The following is a 16,776-nucleotide window of genomic DNA, read 5'->3' as shown; positions in this document are numbered from 1 at the left end:
CTCTCACTCCTCCCAGACCAGAACTTTCACCTCAACAACCTTGTTCTCACGCAGACACACACATTCTTTTCAGCTCATCTCTCATTTGCCCCTTTCGTTTGCTTGGGCAAACTCTCTCTCCTGCCTCAGAGGAATCCTACGAGTAACCAGTTGCGTTGGGGAATCCAAAACAACCTTTTAAGGCTACCCTTGAAGCCCATTTATAAAGCTGTCTTTAGAGGGAAAAAAATACAATGGGGAACCTCATGTTTTGAAACTTGAAACAAGCAGAAAAATTTATTGCTCTTAGGTTGGTTGATCCTACAAGTCTTGATCAATGTTTAATGCAACCTAAAAGCAAAACGAAAAGTAAATACGCTTTAATACAGTTAGAGCTGTGACTATATAAGTGAAGCTTTTTGATAGTTTCAAATTGATTTCGGGTAAGATCCAAGCAAATGTTCTCCAGCATTTATTAACCCGTCCTTTCTTCTACTTGTCTAGCTCCCCTTTCTTATTGTTATCTTTCTGGCAAGGGTCCTCCTCCTGGAGCCACCCCTAAATGATTGAATTTCTAAAGCATTCGCCCGAGGCCTGTTCAGCGCAGGCTGCACGCTTTCCTAGGTACGCCAGCTCCTTGACAGCGTCTTGCTCTCTCCATCTGCTGCGCTTAGCTCAGGCTAACTCCTCAAGCATCATTTCCTCAGGAAGACTCATCCAGGCCAGGTCCCTCCTCACAGAGCATCTGCCCCCAGCCCACAACCCCAGAGGGCAGGGAACCCGTCTGTTCTGTTCATTGCTCTTCGCTAGCTCCCTGCATGGTACCAAAACACAGACATCTAATAAAAATGTCACTACTGACTGATTAGCACCAAGCCCTTTCAGGTCCCCCTTCTGAACAGGCCGCCAGCGGCATCTCAATCTGAATTACTGCACTGGCCTCCTGACGGGTGTCCTCACACCTCTCTCTCCACCCTCCCCTCTATGCTGCTACTTCTGGCCTTTCTAAAATGCTGATTGCTGATTGCTTCAGCCTCCACTGCCTTTAGGATAAAATCTTCATACTAGTCTGGGCACACAGTACCAAGCCTTTCATGGCCTGCTCCTGCTCCCTCCCCTGCCTGGTCTCTCCTCCCTCCCTGCCTCATACCCCCTACTCTCCCCTGGGGGGGGGTGTCTCATACTGGCTGTGCTCTCAGACCCTCCCCCTCCCACCCCTAGCAACCAGTCACCAACTTCCTTCAGGAAGCCTTCCCTGATAGGGCTCCTCCACTGGGCTGGCTGCTGCACTTTGTCAGTGCACATGGTTAGGTCACTGACTATACCCTCTGCCCGGAGAGTCCTGGTCTATACCCGCAGATCTGGCTTAGTTATTAACAGCTCCCTGTCCACTCTCAAAACCTACTGCTCTGGCCAATAAATTACTTCATCACTCTAGCAATGACTATTAACTGCTTGTCCAATTGTCTGTTCCCCCCCCAGGTAAGGTAAATAACTGTGTGTTTTATGCACAACAGCACCAGGCACATTGCCTGGTACGTAGAAAACACTGTATGTTTATTAAACAGGAATGTACTTATATACGATAAAAGCATGCACTTTCTTTAGGATATTTATCTGGTGCTGGTATTTGCCCCCCCCCCAAATTTAACTTAAAGATTATGTATTTCACCAAAGGATTTTAAATATATACTTTGAAAAGATTTTGAGATTTTCAAAGCCTAAGTCCAAAATATATAAATCACTCTCTGAACAACGGCACACTATGACCCCAACACTAGCGTCCAGCTACCTTCCCATCAGTGCTGACACATCTGCAAGGAGCCAGACGTGTGCCCACCCCGACCCTTGTGGCCGGCAGCACACGTTCACAAAAAGGCAGAAGGCCCATTAGGAATAGATCGTCAGCACCCAGGCAACTGATTTTCCTTCTCTGACACGGAGGGCGCCCATTTGCCAACCAACCCTGGCCTCCTATGCACTGAGCTTTCCCAAAGTGAAAAAAAAAAAAAAAAATCTGTTTTCACCAACCACTTTCTTAAAGATACTTACATCAGATAGCATCGGTTCATCAAGTTCTTCCACTCTGCTCAGGTTAGGTGCCCCATAGCGATCGCTAATTTCAGCTAGTGTTTTGCCTGAGTCTGATGTTACATCCTACAATCGTTAAAATTCATTTTTAATTTTAAACGAGTTCAAAATTAAGACACTAATTTTTTTATTTCAATAAGAAATGTCTGAATTATAACATCAAACTTCAACCTTAACAGAATGAACCAATACCTGTTAATAGAGAGAGAATTCTAGAAATAGATGCTAAAACTTAATTAAAAAGTACATTTCAGAAATTTAAGATATATCATTGTACGTAAACATATGGTCAATAAATAATTCACGACATTCTGGTTTTTAAAAATACAAACAGAAAACGAATGTCCCATTTTTATCCACTTTGAGATTTTGCTTTAAAGCACATCGGTGCTTGTGAATTGTTGTTACTAGAACACATACTTGGACTATCAATTTTGATAGTTTCCTTATTAAAAAGTTTAGCTACTAATGCATCAACATTAAGCTTTGCCTTCCAGGACACTCATGCATTTCACTTAACATAGAATAACTTTTCCTTCTCACCTCCGAATGTGAACTATCTTCACTCTTAGCTATATTTTCTATATTCACTCTCATCTCCTATAATATATAAAAATGAAGAAAAATATTTGAACATACTTTTCATTTTGATTCCATGTTTAATTTTCAAGACGTTTTATTTTTACATAATGCTATGATCAATCTAACAGCAAACAGGTCATCACTCTTAAAGGGGTGATCTGAATACATGTAGTATAAAACTACAGCTCGCAGTCTCATTTAACACTCGCTACTAATAGAAAACCATGTTCTTTTTTTTTTTAAAAGATTTTTTTATTTTATTTATTTATTCGACAGAGATAGAGACAGCCAGCGAGAGAGGGAACACAAGCAGGGGGAGTGGGAGAGGAAGAAGCAGGCTCATAGCGGAGGAGCCTGATGTGGGGCTCGATCCCAGAACGCCGGGATCACGCCCTGAGCCGAAGGCAGACGCTTAACCGCTGTGCCACCCAGGCGCCCCAGAAAACCATGTTCTACTTACAATTAAACAGAACTCTTTTAAAAAATGAAATGATCTAAAACGTTAAACCTGAAGCCAAATTATTAGCCAATGTGACAAATGACAAAACAGAAACCTCTCTTCTGTCACTTTACATCACTGAATCTTCACTGAAGAGAAAGGGGTCTATATGTCTGTGTATTTAAGGGCACGTGTGCAAGTGCGTCTATCTTTGCACTCTACGGCACTCAGACTAAGATAAGCTCGGCCTCTGTGGTTTCGTTCACTATGTGTTTTTTTTTAACTGTGTATAGGGCTTTGACTTTCTCTTTTTAAGAATTTCATTTTTTTTAATTCAATCCGTCCTTCCAGCTTTTAAAAAAGTGCTTTAAATAATGATGCTCTCATCTAAGCCATGAATACACATATTCTATAAAACCTACTTCTGTTTTTAATTTTAATTATGGAATAAATAGAAGAGTCACATGTGAATGAGAGAGACCAGCTGGGGGCACCTAGGTGGCTCAGTCGGTTAAGCGAAATAGCCTCCATATTACAAAGAACTTAACCTTGAGCATCAGCCACCGCGGTTAGGAACAACTGTGCCTGGACTGGAGGGTGGCTTTTATCACCAGGCCAGAGCTCTGCGGCTCACAAAGCAGTCTCACCCATACGATCATAGCTGATCCCCACAGCAAACCAGCGAGTCACTGCTAGTCATATTATGCCCTTAACCCTATTTTTCAAAAGGGCAAACTGCGATTGAAAAGGTTGTAACACTTGTCTCCGTCAGACAGCTAATGTGTGGCATGTCTCTGAATTTCATGTGGTAAGAACTGCAAGAAACAGTTTGAGGATTCTACGAGGTTTTAAGTAAAACAGACTTTTTTAAATATGAAACTTCAAATTACCTTCTCTAATTGTTCTTGAGCTCTCTGTAGTTCTTCTATTCTTTGTCTCTCTTTTTCCTGCATTTCCAACTCCAGCTGGAATGCCAGCTGTTGCTGAATATTCAGAAATAAATAAGTCATATTAGCGTCAGATCAATTGCAAGGAATTAACTGTAATCACTCTGAAATGTCCCGGGATAATTAAGTTTATACCTACCTTAATTTCAGAAGCTTACAAGAATAAGTGATCACAGCCGCCTAATACTTCAGCTTTTACAAATATTTCCTGAAGTCTAACATAAAAATGGAAGCTTCCTTAACTGCTAATTTGTAGAAAAGCACAATTGGTACAAAATCAAGTTATTTTCTCTGTTCTTCTTGAAGCAACAAATGAGATTGCAGTACTTTTTTTTAGATAAAATCCTTTCAAGCATAGATGGGTGTTCAAACAGCCAAACCTTGGTTGCAGAAGAGTGGATGAGAAAATCTAAAGTATATTATCCGAAACTATAGATAATCAAAAATATATTGGTCCCAACTCAACACACATTCCACACTAGAGTAAGGGTCAGAAAACTAAGTTCTGTGGGCCAAATCTGACCCAGTCCTGTATTTGTACAGCCCATGAGCTAGCTTTTACATTTTTAAATGGTTGAAAAATATTGAAAGAATAATAATATTTTCTAATATATAGGAATTCTGTAAAATTCCAATTTCGGTGCCTATAAATAAAGTTTTATTGAAACACTATTATGTTCATTTGCTTACTTATTGTCTGTGACTATTTTTTCACACCAGCACAGTTGAGCGGTTGCAACAGGGACCGCAGACGGTGCTCTCATCACTTTGCATTGCTGCTCAGCACACTCCAAATCACAGTGACATGGGTTTATCTCAGTAGTTCTTGGGAGTGCCACGGTCCCCCCACACCATGACATTGTTTAAATCAGTGTGTACGCATCACGTCCTAACAAGAAAAGAAGTGGACTGTGAATGTTGCCCCTTTAAGATACAATGGAGAGTATTTTATCACCAAATTCAATGGCAAAGTATGGTGTTCATTAAGCAAGGATTCTTTACTAAACAACTGCAATAAACATCAGTATGACCAGAATAAACACTTATCATCACAGTATTCTCGACTCGCATGAAAACAAAGGTCAGAAATATTAGAATATTTTAAACGGAATTATCTCATCATCGTAAAATTTCTACACAAAAGAGCCTGCAACGAAAGCAAGTGTCCAAGTGGCTCATTTGTTAGCCAAGCAAAAAAGTTCATTTCCCAATGGTGATTTAATTAAAACGTGTTTGATCTCAGTGTCCCGGGAAAAAAAATAAACTGAAGTTAGGATTATTAGCCTTTTGGCAAAAACAGTTGCTCAAAGAGTTGATGACACTGGGAGCAACATTAACAGTCAATTAAAAACAAGACAAATTATTTTGAGCGATTTTTCTTGGCTCTTGATGGGTAGACAAATGTTCCCAACGCTGCTCAGCTGTCGTCGTTTACTGGTATCAGTGCTGGGTTTGAAGTGACTGAAAGATCAGCCTCTATGAACAGTCTTCATGGAACAACTACAGGCAAGAGACATTTTCTTTATCTTTCTTTCTTTCTGTCCGTCTCGCTTTTTTTTTTTTTTTTTTTTTTTGTAAGAGAGGGAGTGCGTGCATGCATGATGGAGAAGGAGGAAGGAAAGGGAGACTCTAAAGCTGGCTCCATTTGAGCTCAGAGCCTGACTGGGGTGGGGGGCTCCATCCCACAACCTGAGATCAGGACCTGAGCTGGAATCAAGAGTAGGACGCTTAACCGACTGAACCACCCAGGTGCCCCAAGAAATATTTCCAAAGTAGTTAAGAAACGTTAATTCAGTACAACCAGCTGTGAAATCTGCTAAGACGTGTTACAACCCATGTTGATAAAAATGTGGGTGGAACCAGAAGGAGGCTTAGTGGAACAAATTTACAAAGCTTGTGAAAATGCAGTGTTGAAAGCCTAAGAGTATTCATTGTGTTATTCAACAGCAGGTACTCCGCAGAAAATGCTCGAATCTGTCATGTGCTATTGAGCCAGCAGTGCCAACAGTGTCCTTCATTCACTCTTATGAATGCAACCATCATCAGTTCTGTGGATTTTTGTCAGAAACAGAAACGGAATAAATCTTGGCTTGCCCCAGCACACAGCAGGTGCATATGGCTTCACAGTGGTGATGTGTTACTGTGCCTTGTGCGGCTCAGGACCAAGACTGAAATTTTTTGGAATGAGAAGAATCATTCTCAATCACTATTACCAAACTTCAAATGGCTTTGGAAATAAGTTTTGCTGCAGACTTAATAATGTTTTTAAGTCAACTCAAACTAAACTTACAAGGCAAAACAGCACTTATATGTAAAACTTAACACCTGGGGAAAGCCATTTCAACAACTAATGTTTGAATCACAATGTCAAGCTGCTTAATACACTTCCCATGAGATCAAAACCTAAAACAAGAAACTAGACGCCCCCCATTCCCACACAAATATGCAGCAGGTGTATTTCCCAAGCTCAGACTATAGGTCTGATTTCAGTGCAAATGAAATTTCCATATCCCCAAATCCAGTTAACTGGGTAATTGAGAAGCTTTTACCAACCTTCAATTGGAAGTGATTAATCTATAGGGTAATGACATGCTAAAAGACAAAAGAAGATAAAAATCGAATAGAATTCTATAAATGCACTCCAAGAGAAAAATATGGTCAAAATTATATGCACATGGACAGATATCAGCATTTGGCAGGACCAATCTCTCAGTTATTTTCAAAGATGAAATATTAAAATCTCATTCCAGATCAGCATTAGCAGATAAATGTTTTCAATCGATTTTGATGATAGGGAACATTAACTTTGAACTCCAAGTAAATGAAATGTTATCTCTTAAAAAATAATCTAATTCTCCTAAGGAGTAAGCCTGTATTCCAAAAGGAAAATTGTATTATGATTTTTAAAAATTTTTATTTCATCGATATAATTTGTGAAAATTTTTCTCTCTTGCTATATCTACACATTATATCATAATACATACATGTCCCATTATGTCTTTCAAATGCATTTTTAAAAAATAATACATTTTTATAAATAAAGAGATAATAAACAGTCATTTCTATTTATTTACAGAGGGTTGTTAAAGGGAATTTCCTGGTAACCCTGTATTATCCACACTGGGATAAAAGTGATGGCGTGGGTCGTTGAAGTGTAAGAACATAGCATTCCATCCACTTTCAGATATTGGTAGAGAAAGTGAAATGACTAATCTCTCAACAACAATGCAAAATGTAGTTGTTAAATACCAACCACATTGGTCAACAGAACCAGTTTCTTAACATTTTCAGGAAAATTTCAAAACTCAAATCAAACAAACAAACCAATAAGCTCTTACTTCCTCAGTGAGCTCTTAGGTAGAAAATGGCAGTCAAAGTACTTTTCTGTTCACAGGGCCCTGGGCTTACTGAAGAGTGCCTAAAATTTCAAGGAATTTCAAGTCAGTGGCACAGGCGGTGAGAACAACAGGGAGGGGACCAGTGTCCTGACGCCCCAGCTCACTTGACTCAATGGTGAGCTCACAGCACCTGTCTCTTTGCATCTCTGGCTCACTCTCTCTTAAGCTCTTCTCCAGTGAACCATCTCTCCACAGGCCCCTTTTCCCTTCTCTCCTCTATTTCTGGCTACCACGCTGTTTCTTTAACAGGTCATAAAATCTTCTGCAGAATGTTATTGAATTTTCCACTGTGGACCGAATGCTCAGGGTTCAGTGTACAGTGGATCCCTTCATACTGGCCAATAGGATACAGCTAGAGAAGTGCTTGATTTCTACTATCACCAAATTTTATCGAAGTAAGATAAAGTAGATGAGCCAAAGAAAGTTAAGTAATCCCACGTTTGCAATGGGATTGTCTTGGAGAAGAAGAACTGCTGCGAAGCTCTCCTCATTCTGAGAGACAGGGGAAGACACTAGCTGTAGAAGCTGTGAGACGGAGGGCAGATTCACACTCAAAGTTGGGGGAATTCTGTGCCAGACGCTTGCCCATTTGGATGATTGTTTGACATCCGACTCAACACTCTGCAACCTCCCCATAAGAATAAACCAAACGATTGAAAAATGAAGATTCAGGAGCAGTAAAGTTCTCAACAGCCGTATCTGTCTCAGGTGCCTAGAATGTTCTGCCCCAGTGTCGGAGATGAGAGTTTAGGCAGAGAAGCTATTTGCCATTACTATATTTTTCTTTTTATCCACACACCCAAATAACAGGCTTCTTTCCCTTTTACATGTGTGTAGACTTGAGTCGAGACTCTAGGGTTAAGCACTATGTGGTAGAACAATGGGGATAACTTAAATTTAGTTCAGAAGCTCTCCATAAATTAAATTAGTCCAAAAGCCACTCTGGAACTTTCCCTATCTAGTTTACAATCCATGACTCATCCCTGAAACCATTCTCTTACCAACATTTTCAGCTCCCCAATCCTGCTACCCCAAACCTACTTCAATCAAAGGGTTTGCCCTTTCCACATCATCCCTCAAATCTCTAGGCCTAAGTGGAGAAAAATCACAGAATCATAAAACCAAACCAAATGGCAACATTATAAATGCCTGGTCTCTAACTCTGACAGGGTGCTCAATGTTATCAAGTAATGCTAAGTTTCCTGGGCAACTCCACCATTCTCCAAAGCTACCATTTCAAACCCTCCCTGCTCTCCCTAGACCTCCCACTTTATCACCTCATTCTTGGAAGATGATCATGGCCCTACTTCATAAAGAAGAAAGAGTCATACAGAAACGGCTTTACATCTTGTGCCACAAAACCTATATATTCACATGTACCTCAACCATCCTCTCCCTATCTCTTAACATCAACCACCTCCTCCCCTCTGCTCCTAAATAAACAAACAAACAAACAAACAAACACCCAACCTCCTTCCCTGAAAATCTCCCTGAAAGCATTACCTATACTCACCATCTCCCGTTACACTCCATCCATGCATACTGCTCCCTCCAAGGTCACCAGTGGTCTTCAATGAGCACTTTGCAGTCTTGCTCTCACTCAACCAGCAGTAGGCATGGTTGACCCTTTGGGTCTCTCCTCTTGGCCTCCACAAAAGCACACTCTTTGGGTCTTCCTCCCACCCCACTGCTGCTACTTCTCCAGCAAAGACATAGATACAGAAATACAGAAACATGAAGATATAAGAGAGCCATTCCTAACTCACTAGAGATGGGGGGTTTTTCACACTGAGGCTGACACCGCTAACTCCAGTCACCCCTGAACCGCCGCACTTGTCTCACCTGCTGGAACAGGAGCTCCTCTGCTTTGAGCCTCTCCATCATCTCCTGCTCTATCACAGCTAGTTCTCTCTCACGCTCCAAGTCGGCCATTTCCTTCTGTCTCTAGCAGTGTTTAAAAACAATGCCATGTGACTAATTTGAGATAGAACAATTTATAAAAACAATCTTGAAAGCATGTTAATCACCAACAATAGGGAAAGGGAAAGCAAATTTTACTCTACTCATTTAGAAAATGAGTAATAATTTGGGGAAATGTTTTATTTGAATAAAGAGCATAAAATTAAAATTATACCTTGGGTATAATCACAATTATGTAAGAAAAAAAAGTCTACAAATGTATTGGAAATCTATAGAAAAAAGATCAGAAGAAAATACCGAAAAATCTAAAGAGAAGTCTTTAATGGGATATTTGTTTTCTGTTTTTTCATATTGTCCAAGGTTTTCAGAATAAACATGCTATTTTTATAATAGAAATAACATTGAACTTTTTAAAAAATCAGACAAATGGGAACAATTGTTTTACTCTTCTAATTTTCTGAAAGAAGGTCCCTACTTACCAGTTGCTCCATGGTCACGTTTTCCTTATATTTGTAAATCCACAATGCTAAATATTCTATTGGGTCCACTGGCCGAACTCTTGCCACTTCTGCAAGACCTTGAGTTAGACAAGTCCCAAGGCACTTTTGAAGATATAGTGACTCCATGTCTCACCTCTGACTTCTAAAAGGTAAATGTTTTTGCATTAATTCAGGGAGTGTTTAATAAAGCACAATAAAATTAGAGTCCAGTGAGGCCAACAAGGCATTACGTCCTGTCATGGGCACCTCCCATCAGGGTTGACACAAGCAAGCTGGCTCCATGAAGCTTCTACCAGTTTCCAAAAAGACTCCACAGATGTCACAACGGCGACCACTAAGATGCACTTTCAAAATCCCGAAGGGCGCTCAAGGCCAAGAGTCAGAAAAGAACAACAAAGAAAACCCCCAACCAGCAAAGGGAAGGAAATAATAAAGATTAGAGCAGAAATAAATGATCCAGGAACTAAACAAACAAACAAACAACAATGAAAAAGAAAAGAGTCAGAAAAAGGGATCCCGTCATGATTGTGAGGTGGCTACATGCCAAGCAGTGCACTCAATCAGCACAATGCGGGTAATCAGGGTCATGACCCCTGCTCTGCAGGTGAGGAAGCCCGGGCACAAAGAGCACTAAGTCAACATGGTGAGCGTGGGCTTCATACCCAACTCTTGACTCCAGAGTCATTGTCTTAATGATTCAGATGTTACTCCCAACCCACAAGGGTCAGTTTTAGAAAACATCACAACACTGCACCCCCAAAACACACAAAAGTCCACAAATCTCCAAGGCCAAAGAATTAAAAAAAAAAAAAACATCGCAGAATAGCATGTGAAGCTCCTCACACTTTGGTCCCAATTTCTTCTCAGCCTCACCTCCAGACATCTCTTCTGCCTCCAGCATATCCCAGGCTCTACGCGGAACATTCTGCCATTCTGCCAGTCACACCTTGCACACTTCCATCTCCAAGACTTTTGCCCATAATGATTCCTCTCTATCTCCCAGCTTAGAAGATTTTTCTCCTCACCTGCAAGATGTAGGTCATCTCTCATTCTCTGAGCCTTCCCAAGCAATGCAAAGGAGATTCTCCTTCTCCAAGCGACTCGCACAGCACCTGTCATGCAACCTGAGAATCATCTGTGTACACACACAACTGTCCTCCCAAGACAAGCTCCTTCAACTCCTCAAGGAGTGCATGCTGGCTTCCCATGGAGGCAAGTGAATGAGTTTCTCCACTCTCCCAGTAATGTTCCAGGCCATTCTGTTATGAAGATGGACAGGAATAATCTTAGACCAGATAGGAAGGAAGGAAGGAAGGAAGGAAGGAAGGAAGGAAGGAAGGAAGGAAGATGAAGCAATCACTGTACTTCAGGTGTTTCGAAAAAACTGATCACCCTCAAATTACCCTTATGGAATCTAGTCGCTTCTAAGAATCTAATGAAATGTATTCATTATTCAACAAACATATTCTGAGTACCTACTACAGGTCAGGCATGAGCTGAATATGAGAGAAAGGAATGCCAGCATGCCTAGTCCTGTCCCTGGACAAAAGCACTGAACATTCTGCATAAAATTTCAGAAACAACAACCTCTTGAGGTTCGTAAACCCCAACAGTGCTCTCATTTGATGGTGGTGAAGGTATAAAATAGTATAGCCCCCATGGAGAGGAATTTGGCAATATCTAGCAAATTACATAGGTATTTACCCTTTGAAACGTGGATCTCACTTCTTAGATCTTAACTTGCAAAAATATGGAGTGATGATATAGGCACATAGTTATTTTGCGCCGTGACTTAGAATAGTCAAACTGGAACCCCATCCAAAAATTCATTCTTAAGGGACCAATGAGATACAGCAACACAATGGATCACTGTGCATATATATTATGTAAAAGTCATGAGGAAGATCTCTAAAATAGGGAGTGATCTCTAGGACATAGTGTGAAGTGAAAAACAAGGTGCAGAAATTGTAGATAGTATGTCACCTTTTGTATTACAGCAGTGGGGAAAGGAATGTGTAGGTGTGTACAGAAATGTAACCATAAAAACTTAAACTCTACAAACTGACATGAATGAACGGAATTCCCTTTCAGTCTGGCATTGGTGTCTTCTTAACCACACAGAGAGAAGAATTACAGTATTACAAACGAGTTTGAGACACAGTATCTTCACTGTGCTTCTTCAATGGGATATACTCTAAAGACAAAATTAACTACAGTAACATCTCAATGTCGTTTGAAACGAAAAACAAGGAACAGGTTCCTGCTGCTGTTCCAGAAAGATAATAATACATGGGAAAGGGACCATGTCCCCAAGGGAGAAACCTCTGGCCTAAGAGTAGCATCCGATCGAGGGTAGGTGTCACATCTACGGGCATAGATTAGCAGAACCCAGGTAAGCCCATTACTTGGCTTCACAGGTTTCCTGTCCGTGACATGGCGATAATACCCATCTCACAGGTTGATGTAAGGAATGTTATTCTTCATATACACCAAAAGCCATCTCGGCTCAATATAAGAAAGCCATTTCCCAGAGAAACGGCTACCTCAAGCCTGAAGTTGTTGTCACAAGAAATAGAAAGAGGTCCTTTGCGCATATCCAGGAGAAAGCCGGCCAGTCTAGTGGGAAAGGAGGGGATTCGGGTAGAGTTACCAACCGCAGCACACAAAAATACAGGATGCCCAGTTCAACATGAATTTCGGAGAAATAAGGAATAACGTGTTAGTACAGTGTAGCATAATACAAAATCTTTCGTTGTTTATCTAAAATTCACAATGAACCGGGTGTCCCGTGTTTTATCCGGCAACCCTCAATTCGGGGCGCTTGGGTTCGTCTCCCGCCTTTCGGGACTCCTCCACCCGGCGTGGCCAGGCCAGCGGAAGAGAGCCGTGGGGGTGGGGGGAGGAGGAGGAGGAGGAGGAGGAGGAGGAGGAGGAGGAGGAGGAGGAGGAGGAGGAAGGAGGCGGCGCTCCCCAGCCGCTGCACTAACCTCTCTCCGCCCAGAGAAGCCCGGGCGTCGCCTGAGCCCCACACCACTCACAAGGTCCAACGGCTCAAACTGCCGCCCCGAGGGATTCCCGCCGAGCGCTAGCAACCCATCTGTGGGAAAGGCGCCCGCGCTCTCGACGCGCGCGCGCACCTGACGCGTGCGCCTCCGCCCTCCCCACGAGTCGCGTCCCGTCGCTAGGCAACGAGCGCGCGCTGTCACGAATCGGAGAGGGCGCTCGCGACGCAAGGGGCGCGTGGGGTGAGAGCGATGACGGCGCGGGTGCGCAGGGTGAGGGGTGGAGAAGGGCGAGCGCGGCAGGCCAGAGGCCGTGGTGGCAGAGTCGGGGCGCCAGCGCGATGAAGGCAGGGTAGCGAGCGCGCGGCGGAGAGGAGGCGGTGTGAAGGTCGTGGGCAAAAGGCGAGCGCGGGGTGTGGCGGGGGCGCCCCGCAGAGGAGGGAGCGCGGGGGTGGGTGAGCAGAGACTTGCCACCTGGAGTCTGGGAGGAGGGGGGGCCGAGAAGAGGAGTCGAGCCGGCGGGTTGGCCGGTGCGCACTGGGGGCGACGGAGGGGCGGCGGGCTACACGGCCCCTGGGCCAGAGGAGACAATCCACGGAGTTCGAGGGCTGGGTATTTTCACGGCTTCGCACCTTTGAGATTAATGGTGACCTCTGCTTGGTTCCTTTCAGAACCAGCTCAGGCGCCCCCAACCCCCGGGAAGCCGTCCAACCTCCGCCCAACCAGAGCCATTGGAGTCTTCCCTGACCTAGTGTTTCGTGTACAGCACTCTGCTAGCCACTTCCCACGTTCTGTTTTAATTTATGTTGGGCAGTGCTGGGCAGGAGAAGCCTCCCTAAACGTTGGTTGAGGCAATAAGTACCAGAGTGGGCGCTGACAGATAGCAAGCCTTCACTGGATTAAGTCAATATTTCCTGAGCACCTACGGTGTGCCTAGTACTGGGAATATAGTGTGAACAAAGACCATCTTGTGCTTTTTGCCCTGCCTACTGAGTTGCAAGTCGGTGAACAAGGAGGGGCACCGGGAAAAATAGTCTCCCCCGCCCCTTGGTATGTGTACCCTGCGTTTGTGGAGAGAGGGCTGTAAAAGGCATCCCCTTGGCCCCTCCCTTTCCTGGCGGACACCGGCAGGCTCTGTTATTCCGCCTCTGCTGTCTTTGCATCAAGTTTTAGTAACTCTCACGTCCCATTATTTCATTGAGACCATTGTCGAAAACGTGCAATTTAGAGCAGAGGCTTACTCCAGAAAGGGTTTGCCACACCTAAACAGAGAAGCAGGCATGCAGGGGCTGGGAAGTGGAGAGGCTTTTTGGGGAATGCAGAGTTGGTGATTCTGCCCTCTGGGAAGGGCAGTTCTCCCGCGACGCAGGCAAAGTAGATCTGTAACTGAATCACCTGGGGATTTTGTTAAAATGCAGAATCAATATGTAGGTGTGGGGGTAGGACCTGAGAATCTGCATTTCAACAAACCTTCAGGTGATGCAATGCTGCTGATCATGGACCACACTTGGAGTGAAAGGGGTGTAGAAGATTGTTCGTCCAGATGCATTGGTTCAGGTGGGCCACAGATTAGCACAAGTGGACCACCACGTGCCCCCATCCCTACCTTCCACCATTATCCCAAACTTAGTGGCTTTATTTTGGTTTTTTTTTAAAAGATTTTATTTATTTATTTGACAGAAAGAGCACAAGCAGGAGGATCAGCAGAGGGAAAGGGAGAAGCAGGCTCCCCTCTGAGGAGAAAGCCCGAACTGGGCTCTAGGGAACAATCCATGTCCTTGTCTTTTCCAGCTTCACAGGCTACCCACAGTCCTTGGCTCATGGCCCTGAATGAATCACATCAGATCTTCTCTCTCAACTTCTACCATCATATCTCCTGTTCCCTTGGGATTACAGTGAGCTTCCCTGGATAATCCAGTATCCTCTTCCTAAATCAAAACCCTTCATCACATCTGCAAAGTCCCTTTTGCCAAACAAAGTGACAGATTTCATAGGTTCCAGGAATTAGGACATAGACACTTTGGAAAGCCATTACTCAGCCCTACCACACTGTATTTCCAAAGAAAGATTACATTTTCTAACTTATTCACATTTCAATGACCAAAACCAGGATATTTAACCTTGATATACTTCTTTTTGGGGGCGGGGAGAACGTGAGTGCAAGCAGGGGGAGGGGCAGAGGAAGAGAGAATATTAAGCAGACTCCATGCCCAGCACAGAGCCCAATGTGGGCCTTGATCTCACGACCCTGAGATCATGAACTGACCCAGAATCAAGAGTCGGACACTTAACTGACGGAGCCACCAGGCGCCCCAACCTTGATACACTTCTGTTATGTAATGTACAATTCGCGTTCAGTTTCCCCAACAACACTTTATGAAAGTCTTTTTTCTGGTTCAGACTCAATCCAGAAACATGTGTTCCATGCATTTGTTAGGCCTGTTGAAGATCCTTTGATCTGGAATGGTTCCCCTCCTTTTTTTATCTTTCACGATCTTGACATTTGTAAGAGTATGGGCCAGTTGCAGGCTGTCTCTTGATTTGGCTTTGTTCATAGTTCCTCAATTAGATTCAAGTTTTGCATTTTGGGCAGGAATCCTCAGAAATATATTTCATCCCCCTAAGAAGTGCATCCCATCAAGAGACACGTGATGTCCCTTTGTCCCTTGATTAGTGATATTTCCTTAGATCACTTGATTAAGGTTGTATCGGGCAGGCCTCACCACTAAAGTTCCTACGTTTCCTTTTGGAATTAATACATAATTTATGGGGAGAAAATTTGAGACTATATGAATATCCTACTCTTCATCAAATATTCATTGAGTTTTAGTACTCACTGATGATTCTGGCTTGCTGCAGTTATACTATGATGGTTACAAAATGTTGATTTTTTTAAAACTCAGTTATTCTTTCCCTATTTATTAGTTGACATTCTACCTTAAGAACCTGCCTTCTCTCCCATTCACTCACTTACCAATCTGTTCTTATATTGATTCACAGATTTTTTATTTTACCCAATTAGTTATAACCCATTATAGTCATTATTTATTTCGATGGTCTAATTGCCCCAGGTTGGGCTAGTAGCAGCCCAATCTCCTGGCTCCTGTGTCCTTAACCATTTATTTTCTAGCATTTTTCTCCTTTCTGGGACAAGAAAATGCTCCCAGCTTCTTGGGCCTTTCCTGCCCCAACCTTGGAATTCACCATTTCTCTAAGGAGTCCTGATTGTTCTTAATGGCGAAGGCTATTTCAAAGCAAATTCCCTATGCTCAGTGTGCTCGTTGCTACTTAAGTGTTTTTGCTTCTAGGCTTTTGCAATGGAAAGAGCTAGGGATTATATATATTTTTTCTATAGGCATATCTATGTATCTTTCCTTCTTTAAACTGAAAACTGCCTCCCAGAAAATGTTAAGACTGGAACTGAGCCTTTATTATTCACTTCATTATTAGCTCTTTTGGACCTAAAATGTGTAAACTTCCGAAATATGGAGGTGGTCAGAAATAGGCCAGATGTTAGTTCATTGTATGTCACAGTCTTCCACTGTGATGGCTAATATTTATTAAACACTTATGAGGGCTCCCGGGTGGCTCAGTCAGTTAAGTGTCTGCCTTCGGCTCAGGTTGAGATCTCAGGGTCCTGGGATCAAGACCCTGCTCAGCGGGGAGTCTGCTTCTCCCTCTCCCTCTGCCCCTCCCCTCTGCTCGTGCTCTGTCTCACTCTCTCTCTCTCTCTCTCTCAAATAAATAAAAAATCTAAAAAAAAAAATCTATCTATCTATATATGTATGTATGTATGTATTTATCTATTTATTTATTAAACATCATGTGCCAGGCTAAGTGCTTTACATGTATTTGTTATCTCTTCTAATCCCCACAATTACGAGGCCCATACCTTTATTATTTTGTTCTACAGATGAG

The 16,776-nt window shown here is 42.9% G+C and overlaps 1 protein-coding gene across 2 annotated transcripts; it reads right to left on the bottom strand.

Moving 5' to 3' along the window:
* Positions 1 to 300: 300 nt before the first annotated feature.
* DYDC1 (DPY30 domain containing 1) lies at positions 301 to 9,982 on the bottom strand. 2 transcript variants are annotated; one of them, XM_008696106.2, is made up of 6 exons: positions 9,836 to 9,982; positions 9,279 to 9,380; positions 3,982 to 4,074; positions 2,614 to 2,670; positions 2,032 to 2,136; positions 301 to 330 (listed from the first exon to the last, which is right to left on the bottom strand). In XM_008696106.2, exons 1-6 carry the CDS (start codon positions 9,980 to 9,982, stop codon positions 301 to 303), a joined length of 534 nt encoding a protein of 177 aa, XP_008694328.2. The 2 variants fall into 2 exon arrangements, with proteins under 2 accessions (XP_008694328.2, XP_040479745.1); XM_040623811.1 differs by lacking the exon at positions 2,032 to 2,136.
* Between the last annotated feature and the right edge of the window lie 6,794 nt (positions 9,983 to 16,776).

The sequence above is a fragment of the Ursus maritimus genome, unplaced genomic scaffold, assembly GCF_017311325.1.
Source record: "Ursus maritimus isolate PB19 unplaced genomic scaffold, ASM1731132v1 scaffold_7, whole genome shotgun sequence".
NCBI lineage: Eukaryota > Metazoa > Chordata > Mammalia > Carnivora > Ursidae > Ursus > Ursus maritimus.
The sequence above is the reverse complement of the archived record's forward strand: the minus strand, read 5'-3'. Positions and strand labels throughout refer to the sequence as shown.